This window comes from Odocoileus virginianus, chromosome 17, assembly GCF_023699985.2.
Source record: "Odocoileus virginianus isolate 20LAN1187 ecotype Illinois chromosome 17, Ovbor_1.2, whole genome shotgun sequence".
NCBI lineage: Eukaryota > Metazoa > Chordata > Mammalia > Artiodactyla > Cervidae > Odocoileus > Odocoileus virginianus.
The window spans coordinates 47,665,710-47,682,566 of NC_069690.1; the positions used below are offsets into that span (position 1 = coordinate 47,665,710).

General features: G+C 52.0%; 1 protein-coding gene and 1 non-coding gene across 2 annotated transcripts; both read right to left on the reverse strand.

Moving 5' to 3' along the window:
- Nucleotides 1-1,227: 1,227 nt before the first annotated feature.
- OGFOD3 (2-oxoglutarate and iron dependent oxygenase domain containing 3) lies at nt 1,228-16,356 on the reverse strand. Its single transcript, XM_020907305.2, has 9 exons — nt 16,273-16,356; nt 13,487-13,704; nt 10,288-10,363; nt 9,098-9,140; nt 7,219-7,283; nt 6,241-6,297; nt 5,821-5,974; nt 3,624-3,747; nt 1,228-1,563 (listed from the first exon to the last, which is right to left on the reverse strand). The coding sequence occupies exons 1-9, from the start codon at nt 16,344-16,346 to the stop codon at nt 1,427-1,429; spliced, it is 948 nt and encodes a 315-aa protein (XP_020762964.1). The 5' UTR covers nt 16,347-16,356; the 3' UTR covers nt 1,228-1,426.
- LOC139039228 (U6 spliceosomal RNA) lies at nt 15,183-15,289 on the reverse strand. Its single transcript, XR_011492551.1, has one exon. It is a non-coding gene; the product is annotated as a U6 spliceosomal RNA (small nuclear RNA).
- Nucleotides 16,357-16,857: the final 501 nt, after the last annotated feature.

A 16,857-nucleotide genomic window follows, 5' to 3' on the forward strand; every position in this document is an offset into this window, starting at 1 on the left:
TTTCAAAACAGGAACCATGATCCAGGCTCCTGTGGGGGTGGGGGCCCCACCTCCCCACAACCTGCAGTCATGATCCAGAGGGGAGCACACCCCACGTCATCGTCTGCATGTGGAAGCTTGGCCCCCTCATCGCCCGTGGGCAGGAGGGACTCCCAGAAGACCAAGGTGCAGACCCAGGGGTCCCAGCTTCCAGACTCCCACTGAAGCCTTACAGGCCTTGCAAGGGTTCATCCCAGGGTCCAGAAACTCTGCCCCTCCCTGGAGGAGCCTGATGGCTGCGGAGCCTGGGGAACCTGTGGGGCTGCGGTGGCCAAGGCTGCAGCCTTCTCTAGCATAGGGGGCAGGTGTCCACACTGGGTGGGCGGAGGAGAAGGTGCCGTGGTTCCTCCTGGGCCAGGGTCGCCCGGAGAGTCCTGCCCCCATAGCCATTTCTGGGGCTCTCTTTGTACTCAAGGCGGGGGGGGGGGGGGGTGGGCAGGATGACTAACTCTTCTCCCAGCAGGCATCCAAACCCCAGGCCAGATGCTTTGTGGGGTGGCCCTGGAACCTTGCCAACCCTGGTAGAAGCCAACTGCTGAACACAACCCTCCCCCTGGGCTGTGCTGCCCAGGCCTCCCCCACGGCTGGCCTATTTACCATTCCTGGCTCCCCCGACCATGACTTTTACGTAAAAGGCATGGATGGCTCTGAGACGAGGAGGGGGTTGTAAAGACCTGAACTTGTGCAGACAGACCCTCAGCTGGACAGGAGGCCCCGGGTGAGCTGAGGATGGCCACATTGGGAACACACTCCAGGCTTGTGTCAGGGACCCTGGCCGGTGATGGAGCAGAGCCCAGCCTGGCATGAACACAGTGTCAGGGCCCCTGACTCTCAGGGGCTGGCAGCATTGGGGTGCTCTGCACAGAGCTACCAGAATATCAGATGCTCACCTCCACCCAGAATCCAGCACCATCAGCCCTCCCAGGCCCCCTATTGCTGCCCCTGGAGCTGCCTTCCCTCCAGAACCTTCTCCAAGGTGTCATGATCACTGATTCTGCTTCCCCGAGTGGAGGCTGCTGGCCCTACTTGGCTTTGTCTGCACTTAAGTCGGTCTCCAGTGGCCAGGGAATGACCCTCTGTCCGCTGACAAATGGGACTCCACCCTAAGCACAGGATTCCTTCCTGAGAAAGGAAGGCATGGCTGCCCTGCCAGCTCCCGGGCCCCATGTCAGCACAGCACAGTCAACATTGATCCTTGTGAGGGGAAGCTGGTCCCCTCCATTTACTCAGAGTTGAAAAATGATCAAACATTAGCAAATCAAAATTCGGGATGATTCATAAGGCACCTTGTTCAGTGGAAATGGTAGAAATGAGCTGACCGGGAGGGAAGGGGTGCATGTCCAGCATGGCTGCTTCCGGGCAGGGCTGCTGGGCAGGCCGCCTGAGGCTACGTGAGTGTTGGGTCCAAGATGCCATGGTCGGGGTTGCAGGTGAAGGCAATGGTGATGGCGTAGCGGGTGCCCCAGTGGACCTTCTCCACCCGATGCAGGTTCTCAGACCCGGAGGTGAAGAAGGATACACGACCTGGGAGAGGGGAGAACAGAGCATGACCTCGAGGTCACACACATAGCCAGGCCTCAGAGGACCTGAGTTCAGGCTGACGCAGGGACACAAGGAACCTGGTGGGCTGGGAAACCACTGATACAGGAAGGCGGGGCTTGGAGTCAAACCTGCAGGATGAAGGATGCCCCAGGCCTGGGCACAGCCTCTCTGTGGGTCAGCCTAGAATTGCAGTGAGGCCCTGCCACCCACCCCAGAGGCCCCTACAAGCCATGTGACCTCCCCAGACACACCTGAGGATCTTATTTCTAATCACACATGGAACAAAACCAAACCCTGGAGGGTAATGGCAATGTTTTAACAGAGAATTAGGAAAAACAGGTCAAGGCACACACCCAGCACCTATAGCTCCCTCCCAGGGCAGCTAAGACAGGACACAGGAGGGGGCTTCTGAAGTTCTTAGAGTGGGCAGGTCCTCCAGCCATCTGTGTTCAGAGAACCCAGTGTCTATGTGCTTCAATATTGAACTGGCCTCACATATACCACTGTAGATTTTTTTTTGAGGACAAATGGAGCTGACCCTAATGGAATCATTAGGAAGGAGCCCTGGGATCCCACAGATGCCACGTTCCTACCACATGGCCCAGCACCACATGTTCCATGACAGGGACTTCCTGGTGATCCAGTGGTTAGAATCCACCCTGCAATGCAGGGGACATGGGTTCAATCCCTGGTAAGGGAACTAAGGTCCCACCTGAAACTAAGCCTGCAGGCCGCAACGAAAGATCCCATGTGCCACTACTAACACCAGATGCAGCCAAATAAACAAACAAATTAATTAAATTAAAAAAAATTTCCATGACAACTTCATTTCCCTTCAAAGGTCACTGCCAGGGACTTGACTGCTAAATCTTTGAAAGAGGAGAGATGTCTACCCCAGAGTCCACTGTTTTCTGGTTGTAAACAAAAGAACCGTGCTCTGCCCAAAAACAGCAGAACAAAAGGAAACATGTAACAACAGAAACCTCTGCATGGGGGCCTAGGGACACTTAGAACTCAGACCCTCCTCTGGACCAGCCAGGCTGCTCCTGACCTGAAGGAAACACTCTTTTCCAGAGCAATCTAGAGTCACACCACTTCCTGAGGCCCACGTTGTTAAAGGACATTTTGTCCTTTGTTTCTCTGTTTTCAATCACACCTGAGACATCAGACAAGCAGCCAGGCCAGTCTGCACAGTGGGTTCAATGGCCTCCTTGCCCATCCATGCCATCTGTGCACCCCCACCCCTGCAGACACGGTTATCAAATATCACTGACTTGTAGCAAGAGTGGGGGGGTTCTCTAGGGGCCCCCAGTGTTTCTGCACACTTCGCAAACAGAGGCGCCAAAGAAGAGGAGAAAAGACTGAGGAAAAGTCAATCTCCTCATGGCCTGTGGGACATCAGGAAACCGTCCACCCCTCATGTTGGAGCTCTGGAGGGAAGAGCTCATATTGGTGCAGAAAAAGGTGATTTGAAGAAATAATGACCAACACTTTCCCTACTGTGATGAAAACTTTGACTTTTAACCCAATAAGCTTGGCAGGATAAATACTTCAAGTGGGATAAAAAAAAATTCACACTGAGGCACATCATAGTCAAACTGATGAAACCAGAGACTAGAGAGCAGCTTGCAGGTGGAGAGCAAAGAGGCAGCTTCTACAGGGAAGTGACTGTGGTGATGGCAACAAGGGAGCCAGAGGAGAAGGAAAATGTTTTTTTTTTTAAAAAAAGAAAAAACCCACCAATCCAGAATTTCACCTCCAGTGAAAATATCCTTTAGAAAAAAGCTGAAAATAAGAACATTTTCAGAAAATCATCACCAGAAGACCAGCACACCATGAAATGCTGAGGCAGAAGAGGAATGTACCTATTGGAACCTGGATGCACAGGAGGGTATGGAGGGGGCTGGAAAGTGAATAGGTGGGAAAACTGAAAACACTTGGCATATTTCCCTATTAATTTTCATAGGAGATAATCAATTGTAAACTCAGCATCCCAGGAAAGGCCACAGTCAAGCACCCCAGAGTCCACCTGTGAGTCCTACCTGCTCTAGGCTCCACCGTCTTGTTGGCCCCCTCCTCCATGAACACAAACCGCCCCCCACCAAAGTCATCCAGGTAGTCGGAAAGGTACAGTAGCGACGTGTAGTCAAAGGAACCGTAGGTCACCTGTGGGCAAAGCATGAGGGTATGTCACCATTTGCTTGTGGGAGGATTTGGTTCTCAGGAAAGGACAGAACCCAGGCCTCACACTGCCCTCCCAATTGCAGAAAACCCTCTGCTGAGCACCAGCCTGCCAAGGTGATCAAGACCCTGTCACCTGGTGAATTCAGTACCGCACTCTCTGTGGAGCTGGACTTTCTACATTGACCTGGGCTCCCTCCACATCCCCCACCAAGACCCCATTTGGGGGTCCCTTATCTGGTATCAGGGTACCAAACAAATATCAGAGTGGCTTAAACCTGGGAACAGCTCAGGGCAGCGCCCTTGAGTTGCTTCAGCAGTGAACCTCACATCCACTAAGCTGCACAGAACCTAAAAGAGACCGGGATGGGGGGTGTCCAGTAGCCTCACCCTCTCCTACCCACCAGCTCAGATACTGCAAAGGAACCACCCCAAACTCATGTGAGCACAGTGACCTGGAAAGGAGGCAGGTTCTGGCAGGTGGTGGGGATGGCAGAGGCTGGTGGGGCCTGAGCTGTCCTGAGTCAGAGGCTGGAGAGCTCCACAGCCAGGAGCAGATGCTTCACTCCTGGAGTCCCCTCATGGGAGGACATCTTTTTGCCACATCCATGCATGAGCGACCCCTTGGCTATGACAAGCACCCAGGTCCTATACACCCTGTCACAAGACCTCCTAGCTCTAACACGTCTGAGGCCACCCTGCTCATCACTATTGACTTGCTTTCCCTGCCTGAAGAATATCTTCCTTATCTTTCTTCCTTCGAAGTTGGATCACAGAACCAGGCTACCTTCAATGTTGTCTCTCTTAAACCCACCCTTCCCAGTATGTGGAAGGCTGCTCTTTCTTCATGCAGGGAAATTCTCCCAGACTCCATCCCAACTCTAGGTTCCCTTCCCCATTTGCTTCATGAACCTGTCTGTCCTCTGCACATGCTGTCTTTGCCCTCAACCCCATAGAACTTTGTTTTCCCCTCTGCAATGTCTATGATGATCTTACACTGAAGGTCTCAGCCCTGGTTTCCTAATGAAATAATGCATCTAGACAATGGTTATTCAATGAGTCGGTGGCTGCTAAATCTGTGAGGTGACAGCAAACAGGAAGCTTGATCGTGGATGGATGAGTTTGAACCCAGTGATCAACCATAAGCCCACAGGAGCACCCACGGAAGTTTGGGGTGATGCCCAAACTTCCAACCTGAGTCCCCTCGAACCCCCTGAGCTACACTGGCTCAGATGAGCCACTGGCCACATACAGCTGCTTCAGTTCAGCTTAATTAAATACTGGGTTCCTCAGTCTCACTAAGCACAGGGAAGTGCTCCTTCCTCCGTCAAGCTCAGACAGTCGAGATTAAATAAACACACGAATGTCTGACCGAATTTCAGGCAGAAGCCCAATCTGCGAGCTTCTGCCCAAACCCTCAGCTTATTTTTCACTTCACTTCCTTTGTTCCAGCATCAAGCAATGCAGAGATTATCTGGGTCACCTGAGCACACTCGCAGCTGGGGTGACCGCCAACAGCCCTCAGACGTTTCTGTGGCCAACTCTCCCCTGGCGCCACGCTGGGCGTGCTGGCCAAGGAGGTCAGGGTGGGGCTGAGGGGCAGGCGGGAGAGGGCTTCAGCTGTGGCTGATGAAGACCATTGATAGATTAGGTGTCACCGTGTCTAGGGAACAACAGGAGGTCAAAGAAGAGGAATCCAGAGTGGTCAAGAGATCTCCCCCCCCAAAAAAGGGGGAAATGGGAGCCTTCTGGGCAGTGGGGGGACACATGTCCAAGGAGAGACCACCCAACAGAAAGGCTGAATCAAGGCCGGGTCAGGTGACAATTGATGAAGCTCATGGCTCAGGCAGAGACAGCTCTGCATCTGGGAACAAGTAGCAAAGGATGGTCCCCATCAGGCCCTCCCTGTTCCGTAACATGCGTTTCACCATCTTCTCTCACCTCACCACATGAGAAACAAGTCTTATTTCCTCGACAGCATCACCAGAGAGGAAACGTCTAAAACCCCAACTACGTGAACAGATAGCACTTCAGTGGACAAGCCCCAAGTGCACTCACCTTGTCCACGTGCGCGTGCCAATATTCGTCGTGAGCCGTCCGGGCCTCCGTGCTGTTGATGCGGGAAAAGAAGGTGGGCTTTGTCAGGTGTAGCGAAGATGCACTGATGCCAAACGCCTGGGCAATCGCCAGCTGGACCTTCTCCCGCACATCCCTGCCGAGAAGACACACGTGTCACTCGGAGCAGCTGGAAGAGGAGTCTCCACAGGTCCATGGGACCCATATCAAACACCACCACAAAAAGACATGAACTGGAGAAGGAGGAAAGGTGAGCAAATACACACGTGGGTTCACACACATGTGACAGGGTATCATGTGCAAAACCAGAAACCTGAGTGCCAGTTCTCTGCAGGACTCACCCCAGCACTCCCAGGCCCCCACTACCTTCCCCACCTCTGACCCGGGTGTTCCTTCCCTCACCGGTACAACTGGAAGTCCTCTTCTGAGAAGATAGTTTGTATTTTATCCCCAAAGTATCTGAGAAAAGAATAAGGAGTATTAACAAATGAGACATTTTATTAATGTTTCCTTATTTCCTTTGGGTCTTCCCTGGTGGCTCAGACGGTAAAGAATCTGCCTGCCATGCAGGAGACTCAGGTTCAATCCCTGGGTTGGGAAGATCCCCTGGAGAAGAGAATGGCTACCCACTCCAGTATTCTTGGCCTGGAGAATTCAATGGACAGAGAAGCCTGGTTATGGTCCATGGGGTTGCAAAGAATCAGATGTGACTGAGCGACTAACACATTTCCTTTAAATTCAGTCTTTCCTCCAGTTAACCAGCAAGTCCTTGAGAATCAGCTGGTCCTTCTTATCTTGCAGCTGCAATAACCATGTGAGAAAAGGGAGGGGGGTGGGAGGGCGGTACCTGGCAGGTGAAACTGCTGGTTGCTCAGTTATGTCCAATGCTTACTGACCCCATGGACTGCAGTCCATCAGGTTCCTCTGTCCATGAGATCTCCAGGAAAGAATACTGGAGTGAATAGCCATTCCTTTCTCCAGGGGATCTTCCCAACCCAGGGATCGAACCCAGGTCTCCTGCACTGAAGGCAGATTCTTTACCGTATGAGCCACCAGGTAGGGTGACATTTATTAAGGTTGGGAGATCTCTTGCTTCTCCTGGCCCTCAGGAGGCAGCTCTTAGGAGCCTGGCCTGCCACTCACCTCTCCCTCCGACCCCATCCCTCAGCCCCTTCCCTACCTAGACTGTTTCATAAAGCAAGGTGAGCGAGTACACAGCCAATCAGAAGAGCTTAATCTCCCAGTCCTCTCTTGGCCGCAGTCTGATGGCAAATGTCGAGGTTTTCCCAAGACTTGAAGCCCTTCTGATCCATACACACAAGTCTCACTCAGGTTTCCCCAGATAAAAAATGGGCAGACCCTCCCACTCCAGGTTCTCACCTGTACAGATTTACAAAGTGCTTCCCAACAGACAAGGCCCCTGAGTGCAGGTCCAGGATGGACGCCTGGAAAAGACATTGGCAGAGTGGTGTGAGGGTTGCCTGGCAGGTGACTGAGCTCTAAAAGCCACCAACATTAAACACGAGTTCCTGAGACCTGTCCTCGCACACCCAGGTCAGGGCGACAATGCACACAGGCTGGGTTTCAAGACATTTGGACAAAGGTGTGTGAGGTGCTGGTTAGTTTCTAAAACAGGAGGCCCTGGAGTCATGCAGGTGCACTTGATTTCAGCCTAGCTCCTCCCTGTGACTAACTCACCGGGAGACAGACATGTGGGCTGCTCCCAGTTCAGCTGCAAATAAAGCAGCTGTGACACTGGTGGACAACGTTTTTATCATGGGAGATGCTCTCGTTCTCCTGGGTAAATGCCCAGGAGCGGAATTGCTGAATCATCACTCTTTAATGAACCACCAGTGTTTCTGACCCCTGCCCATCCTGCCTCCAGGAGGCCTTCCTCATGTCTTAAGTGGAAAGTGGGCATAAGCACGGACCCACCTCTGTCTGAGTGCCTTTTCTCACTGATGCAACGACCATCCCAGGGGGTTTGTTTGAACACAATCTGGGCTTAAAAAATGTTAACTGCCCTTAAAGATATCAAACCTGGATGATTCCCTGCAAGACAACTTTTCACGTAAATGCTGAGCAGAGAGTAAAAGATGAGTCCACACACAAGTAGGTTTTAATAAATATTCCCCTTGAACTGAATCAAAATAAAAGGAGAAGCTTAATTTTTAGAACTCAAAAGGAAAGAGTCTGCAGGATAAAAGTCATAGAGATAATGACTGAACTACCCAGAGGACAGCAGATGTTCCCCCAGGACCCACACACTGGGCAAGGAGATCCCCACTGGGGCCATGTGGGAACTCCAATGTAAGGTGCTCTCACATATGGACTCTCAAGGCTACCCAGGAAGCAGATGAGTTGCAGAGCTGCACTGGCCTGTCTGAGTTCCCTGTAGTTGCTGTAAATGGCAGGCTTAAAACAGCAAGAATTCACTGTCTCAAGGTCTGGAGGCCAGAAGGCTGAGATCCAGGTGTCAGCAGGGTCCCACTCCTTCCGAAGGCACCAGGGGAGAATCCTTCCTTGTATCTTTGGGCTTCTAGTGGTGCCAGGGGTCCCTTGGTTTGTGGCATTTGTCACTCCACTCTGCTCTGCCTTCACATGGCCTCTTCTTCAGTCTCAAACCTCCCTCTGCCTTCCTCTTACAAGGACTCTTTTAATTGGATCTAGGGCTGCCTTGGGAGAAGGCAATGGCAATCCACTGCAGTACTCTTGCCTGGAAAATCCCATGGATGGAGGAGCCTGGTAGGCTGCAGTCCATTGAGTCGCTAGGAGTCGGACACGACTGAGCAACTTCACTTTCACTTTTTACTTTCATGTATTGGAGAAGGAAATGGCAACCCACTCCAGTGTTCTTGCCTGGAGAATCCCAGCGACGGCAGAGCCTGGTGGGCTGCTGTCTATGGGGTCACACAGAGTCGGACACGACTGAAGTGACTTAGCAGCAACAGCAGCAGGGCCACCTTGATAATCCAGGATGGTCTCATCTTGAGACCCTTAACTTTTTTTTTTTTTTGAGACCCTTAACTTAATGACATCTGCAAAATACCCTTTTCCCAGATAAGGTCCCATCACAGTTCTGGGTGGGTGCATTTTTCAGGGGTCACTGCTGGACCCCCTGCAGTCTCACTCAGTGGACCACAGTCTGTACACTGCATCTGTGGGAGCCTGAACATCCTGTACCCTCATTTCCCCTCAGAGGGAAAGCAGAGCCAAAGGGGTAAAAAGAAAACTGAAGCAAGAACGACACACAACTCACCCCTCCATCGGATCCTCCCAGGGACAACCCCTTCTCGGCTATGCTGTAGGAGAAGATCTTATGTCAGAATTCAGTTAACAGCATCATCTATGATACCTCTAGACACACGCCAATCACACAGCTAACACAATGTTAACAGACCACTTAATGTTTATGACAGAATCGTGTGTTTAGACCAAAAGACTCAACTTTAAAGCTGAGTAAATGTTAATATTTTGTCACTATCTTGTTAACAGCCTATGACCCAGTTTGGGGACAAGTGGGCTTACTTTACATCTTTAGTTCAGAGACCTGGTGCTGAGTTGAATGGGTTCCTCTGGGCTGGAAAGTCTCTCTCCTGTCATCACAGGCTGGAAGGCAGACTTTGTAATCACCAGCTCAGGAGGCAGAGGCCATGTGGTACCCTGGGCTGGACCTCACAGGACCACCTGCATCAGTGAAGACGCAGGGGCTTCTGGTGCCTCTGACAGATGCTTCATGGCCACCCTGGAAACTGATTAGGGGCTGGATTCAGCCCTTATACCAGTGACACCCCCATACCCAACTGGCCCCTACAAGGTTATCTAGAAACAGGAGGAGAGTCTCCCCTTGGGACTCAGCTCAACACACAGACTAGACACTGCTCCACTAGGCACATGCTTGTGTCTGAATTCCATGTTGGAAAAATCAAAGCATCAAGATCTGCTTTTGAAAGACAAGGAAGAATCCAATGCCAACTACTTATAAGTTAAGACTTCCTGCCTGGTCATGAGTTACGGAGAGCTGGTGGGAGGGCTGATCCCAATCAGTTTTGGACAGGAGACTGAAATATTGTCTAGGGACTGCCTGGGGCCGCTGGGTAAACCCACTGTCTCTACACAAATGTCCACTGGGCCCCTCAATGGCTGATGGAAGAGCATCCCCCCCACCTCCCCAATGGGCCAAAACAGAGCACCCCCTCCACCTCCCCTGCTGCCCCTGGAGAGGGCCTGGACCTCCGGAAGTTTCCATCAGCAACCACATCACTGAGGGCAACAGCCTTTCCTCCTGGAAATCAGAAAAGCCCATCTTGGCCTTGGAAGTATGCAGGGGAATTCTTAGGGAATTCTAAATGAATCTCTTGAAATCTTCCTTTTAGTAGTAATTCTCTGCTCCCTACCCCAGCCTCACTCTCCCACTCGTTCAGGACAGAAGCTCAGAGATATATGTACCTGCGAATCCTCCGGGCTTCGTCCCTTGTGATGACGGCATCGCTAATGCCCCGGCCACACTTCCTCGGGGAGCAGCCTGGAAAGAGTCAAATCAGGATGTCACACAGCCTCCGCTAAACCCTGACAACACAGTAGCATACCATTGTCAAGGATTCACCTGTGGGCCCCCCTTCTCAGGGACAACAGAATTTTGTGGGATGGGGCCTTGCCTTTCACAGGATTAGGGGCCCAGGTTTGGAAATTACAGGCCATGTGGTTAGAGTGAATTTCAGATAAGCAATGGTGACTTTCCAGTTCATGCACATCCCCTACATCAAATTTCACTGTGAAATTTCCCCTATAAATTTCACTGTGTTCCTGGCGGCCTCACGCCAGGCAGGCCACTCTGGAAGCACCAGGCACTCTGCCCAGAGGAGGCATCCATGACATTCTTGAACCATCACTGACCACAGATCCAGACCTTTGGCAAGTCCCTCCTGGATGACCAAAGCTGTGCCTGCAATTGTAGCTGCTATCCTTTTGCAGAGCTGTTCTAAGGCGCTCCCCACCCTGCCTCCCTCTGTCCCTGCAGCCAGGACTGAGCTGCTTAGAGGGAGGAGGATGGGGGACCTTGGATGGGGATGGGGCCAGAGTTGGGGTGAAAGTAGTCAGGGTTGGGTGGATGGGGCCATGGTTGGGGTGAAAGAGGCAAAGTGGGATCAGGGTCAGGGTGGACAGGATCAGGGCCAGCAGGGGACACAGCCAGGATCAGCCTGACAGGCCCAGGGGTAAAGTGGCCAGGGTCAGGGTGGACAGGGCCAGGGTCAGATGGATGGGCCCAGGATGAGGCAGAGCACCAGAGGTGGACGAGCTCAGCAAGTGCCTTGTGTCTTGGCGCAAAGGGCAGGCTGACTGTCTCGAGCTGGATGGACCATAGGATATGTGGCCAATGGAATACTCTGAGGACACGCTGGGCTGGCTGACCTTTAGCTTTCATCCTCCTTCCCCTCTTCCTGCCTGAAACGTGCCTGGAGGTGTCCTGGGACCACATAAACCACATGCTGAGGGGGAGAGCTGGGGGCTCGGCACAAAGGGCTCATAGGGAGCCAGGCTGACCTGGGGTGACTTTCTCTGGGTCTCATCATGTGGAAAAAATAAACTTCTACTTGGGGGTTATTAGAGAAGGGGTGCCTCAGTTCCATGGAGCTAAATACAACCCTATTAATACAAGATCTTGGGTTCTATTAAAACACAAAAATGCTTTTTCTGAGGGTTACTCCCTAAAGGTTGACGATAAAGGCAAAAACAACAATAACCAAACAGCAGCTTGGGGAGTGATACCATACAAACAAATACACGTAAAGGCAAAAGAATTATGAATATGAGAGGGGAAGAGACTGATAATAGGAACGATTCACTAGGAAGATGCAGGGGCAACAGAAGCACCAAATGACATCAGTTCAAACACGTGAGTTGGCCACCAGACCCACCACTGAGGTGGAGACCCTGCCTCGCAGCTCCCGATAACTGAACGAGACAAGACGTCCAAGAAGACAGTTTGCCCACAGGAGTGTAGACTAGGAGACACTCCAAGCTTCACAACAACTGTTCAAAAACACACATTTTTCCAGGTATACGTGCAACATTAACAAAAACATATTAGCCCAACAGGAAAGGCGGCTCTCTCCCATACAGGTTATGGTCTCCAGCTACCGGGCAATTAGAGAGAATTCAAACTCCACCAACCCTGAAATCTGAAAATCCAGCAGCGACACAACATGCTGACTGTGAATGAGCGTTGAGTATCATTTGGACAAGAAAGTGAGTTGTGAGTGGTTGATGATGTTCGTGCATATACACAAGGGCACAGGACACAACCATGCAGATGTGCCTACCAGACACACAGGTCCAGGGCAGGCAGAGTCCCTGTCAGCTATGGGAGGCAAGAAGGGTAACAGAGGGGGGAGTCCAGAGACTTTGACGCTGTGTTTTTCTGGTAAAAAATATATAAAACCCCAAATTTACCATTTTAGCCAGCTCAGGGGCATTAACTACATTCACATTTTTGTGTGACCAACACCACCATCATCTCCCGATCTTTCTCACCTTCCCAACTGAAATCCCATCTCCATCTACACCAACTCCTCCTCTGCCTAATTCCAACTGTTTTTAATGTTGATAAATTATTAAAGGGGTATGAGAAATAATGGCTCAGCGGTAAAAAATCCGCCTGCAATGCAGGAGACACAGGTTCACTTCCTGGGTAGGAAAGATCCCCTGGAGGAGGGTATGGCAACCCACTCCAGTATTCTTGCCTGGAGAATCCCGTGGACAGAGGAGCCTGCCGGGCTTACAGTCTACAGGGTCACAAAGAGTCGGACACAACTGAAGCGACTTAGCACAGAAAAAATATACTCTGTCAAAAGCTGGGACTTTACAGGGAAAAAGCTCACCAAGACAGAGACAGCATGCCCACAACAGAACCTGTCCACTCCTGACCCCAGAGGGGAAAGGGAACCCCAGTTCCTCAGCATGTCCATTTTTGCCAAGGGGCCCACACACCTCCATTCACTTTAACCCAACTTGTGCGTATCACAACAGCGCCGCTTGGTGGAATGACTCAGCAATCTTTTTCTTGGTTCAAGTCCAAAGCATTGCTCTGAATAGAAAAATAAACTAAATTCTGTCTCTAAGACCCACTCACTCTGGCTAGGCTTTTAAAACTGCTGCCCTCCACAGAGCAGGCAGGCGCCAGGATGGGACAGCGGACTCTGGTATCACATTTCCTGTTGCCCTGTTGCAACATTTTCTAATGTAACAATCCCCTAAGACAGAAAATGCCTTTTCTCAGTTCAACCTGCTCATTGATATTTTCCCAATTCTGCTACATTCTTCCAAGCAAACCACCTCTTCCACCAGATGGAATCCACACTGAGGTGGGGAGCACCTCAGTAAAACACTGGCCATAGCCTGGACAGTGAAGCCTGGCCTGCCCCTACACAGGTGGGGCCTGAAACACTCACACTTCCCGGAACAGGTGTGAGCTAACCAACGTTGGGGGGCGTGGGGGAGGGGAGGAAGGTCACCTGCCCCACCCCACACCACACTACTTTCAACCTGATTCCCACCAATTCATCGAAGTAAAAAAAGACGCATTTTGAACACACTGAATTCCATGTTAACATGCTGCTCTTTCCTGAATCACCTCGGCACCGCGTACCTTCAAACCTTCGGTGACTGTCATAGTCCTCAGAGCAGGGCACCTCGATGAACCTGCCTGGCAGGATCTCGCTGCGGTGAGCCAGGACCTCAGTGATGCCGTCATCACCCCCAAGGCTGCCCCAGAACAGGCAGGCGGCGAGCGCAGTGCAGGACCCCAGGACAGCGACTCTCAACCACTTCTTGCGCACATCCTGAGGCGCCCGGATACTCTTGGTGCTGAGAACAGAAAACAGCTGTGGTCACCCGAAGGCAACTGCGTGTGCTGAAAACACAGACCACAATGACCAGAGGCCACACCCACACTTAGTTACAGCCTTAAACGGTTCCCACACTGGTCATCATCAGAGCTACTCTCCATCAATCCAAAGGCACTTGCCAGCATAGGAAGACATGGTGGGAAATGTGCCCCTTGCTCCATATGACCAGACAGGGCTCACTATGCCCCTGAGGACAAGATGAACTGCCAGTCGGGGTCCCTTCCAGCTTGCCCATGTCCATGGAGAACCATCTGGGAGATCCTGACAGAGCCTGTGACATCAATCACATTGCCTGCATCTGAAAATAACTGACACAACCCCATGCATTGGCCCTAGGGTACACACTCACACACAATGTGAACTAAGGTAGTGAAAGTCGCTCAGTCATGTCCATCTCTTCCAACCCCATGGACTATACAGTCCATGGAATTCTCCAGGCCAAAATACTGGAGTGGGTAGCCTTTCCCTCTCCAGGGGATTTTCCCAACCCAGGGATCGAACACAAGTCTCCTATATTTCAGGCGGATTCTTTACCAGCTGAGCTACCAGGGTGAACTAAGGTAAATATGAACCAAACTCATTTCACTGAAATCACCAGCCAGCCAGGAAGGGAATGCAAGTACAACAGAAATGATTCAACACCGAGGCACTTTCTGTACCACCTGGGTTAACTGTTGGATTCACACCGCCTATGCAGAAGTTGCAGGCATGTCTCTATGTGTGTGTGTGTGTGTGTGTGTGTGTGTGTGTGCATGCACACGTGTATCTATGTGTGTTCAGATGGTGTATGTGTTTTCTCATATGTGTAACTGAGCAGCCGTGTACTCTGTTAACTGAGAAAAATGTGTAGGGCTTGAAGGACTGGCAGGAATGAGAAAAGCAATCCGGACATTCTTTCAGGAGGTGCACCTCGTATCTTCAAGTATATGATTAATTCCTGAAAAGCAGGGAGTCTGCCTTCTATTTTTATATGTCCCTCCACATTTCAAATTGCTTTATATATAAAACACACACGGGCTTCCCTGCTGGCTCAGAGGGTAAAGAATCTGCCTGCAATGGAGGAGACCAGGGTTTGATCCCTGGGTTGGGAAGATCCCCTGGAGAAGGCATGGCTACCCACTCCAGTGTTCTTGCCTGGAGTATTCCATGAACAAAAAAGCCTGCAGGGTACAGTCCATGGGGTTGCAAAGAGTCGGACATGACTGAGCGACTAACACTTTCACACTTTTACTTTATAACACACAAATACCGATTAAATAAGTCTCAATGTGGGCACAGCTGAGTCAGACCATATTGGGTGGATACGTGGTCATTTTATTTTATTTTGCCTATTCACTAGTAAGACTTGATTTTATTTTATTTTTTCATTTATTTGTATTAGTTGGAGGTTAATTACTTTACAATATTGTAGTGGTTTTTGCCATACATTGACATGAAAAAAATATGGAATGCTTCACGAATTTGCGTGTCATCCTTGCACAGGGGCCATGCTAATCTTCTCTGTATCGTTCCAATTGTAGTATATGTGCTGCCGAAGCAAGCACTACATGGTCATTTTAAACAGGGAGCATAAAGACCCCCCCCACCCTCACCCCTAGAACTGCTGTCTAGCCTCTAGCCCACCTGGTCTCCTCTAACTACACAAGGGTGGACCCCTAACTCCAGTGGGGCCAATATTTCTCTTCCCCAATAGGGCAGGGAGACTGCCAGCCCATCTCAGCAGCAGGGGCTGAAATCCTACTGTGGACACAAAGCTGTTGACACCTTCGCCTGGGACACCCCGGGTGCTGAGACAGAAAGGGACGGAGAGAGAGGTAGAGACTAAAGGGGAAAAAACAGCGTCCTGGGCCAGATTTGGAAACAATACTTCCCTGAGGTGTCCTCAAAATAAGCACCCCTGTTCAGGGTAAGCTGGCCCAAATGCACACTGAGAATCTTGCCAAGACAGAAGTGGGTTTGGAGCAAGGTCCATGGCCCATGGGGCAAGCACGACGAGAAGGTAATTTATTCTGGAGTGAATACACTCCGGCTCTGAAAGCTTCAGGCAGAATCCCCTCGAAGGCAACCGTATGAGATCATTTATTCATTCATCGGGTCCCCCAACGGAGAACCATCACGTGCACAGCCCTGAGAAAAGCACACGGAGACCAGACGATGGGGACCTCTGAGTACCAGTCCCCGTGCGTAGTCTCGGCAGAAAGTCCTCGGTACACACTGGAGAGGAGGTCAGGGAAGGTTTCCCAACCGCCAGCTCCGCCCAACCCCGCCCAACCCCTTCCTGCGCGGTCCGGGCAGGATTCTGCAAGCTACGCCCTCCGGACGACCACGCCCCTCTAGGCGCCCGATTACGGCCAGGCCACACCCACACTGCAGTGCCTTTCCCGGAAAGGCCCTGCCTGCACCAGATCCACCCTTTTCTGACCGGGCCACGCCCACAGCCACACCACACCACGCCCCTGTTAGGCCCCGCCCCTCGTCCAGGCCCCGCCCATACCACCGTACGCGCGCTCCTGGCGCTGTCTGGTACCTGCTCTGGCGCCGGCGCTCCGCCGCCCCGCTGCTCTCGGGGGCCTTGGGAGCACCCCTCCGCTGAGGTGCCATTAGCCACGCTGCCGCGAAGCTAGGCCGAATGCGGGACCTGCCACAAGCCCGGGACAAGTGCTGCGAGAAGTAGCGCGAGGCCGGCGCGGCCGGGCACACGAAGCGACACCCTCAGCCTTCAACCTCCGGGCTGGTGACCAGGCCTGAGCAATCGGAGGTCGAGCGCCGAGCGGGGCGGGGCGGGGACCCGAGCGCGGACCTGGCTTGCTCCCCGCGGCTCACCTGCCTTGGCCGTAGCCCGCCTCACCTGACCTCCGCGGAACCTGATGAGCCTCCGAACCTTCTACTGAAGTGTGTCCTTGCCCCGCCGTGCGTGCTCTATCGGGGTTTCCAATTCCTCCTAGAGTCTTGAAGCCTTCTCCCCGCGGTGTCCAAGCCCTCCTCCCAGGGTCTCCGCACCCTCTCCTGTGGGATTTCCAACGCTCCTTTCCCTGGGCCCATGCCACACCTGAGGGCACTGGGTCCTATTGGTGCTCAGTATCTGTGAGGCCTGCTGTTTAGTTTACAACAT

Bases quoted from the DNA above. Each gene is read 5' to 3' on its own strand.
- OGFOD3 (XM_020907305.2), bottom strand. From the start codon at position 16,346: ATGGCACCTCAGCGGAGGGGTGCTCCCAAGGCCCCCGAGAGCAGCGGG. The intron at 9,141-10,287 runs GTACATATATCT...CTTCTCCTACAG, and splicing joins GAAGCCCGGAGGATTCGCAG to CATAGCCGAGAAGGGGTTGT. The intron at 3,748-5,820 runs GTGAGTGCACTT...CTTTGCCCACAG, and splicing joins GGCACGCGCACGTGGACAAG to GTGACCTACGGTTCCTTTGA.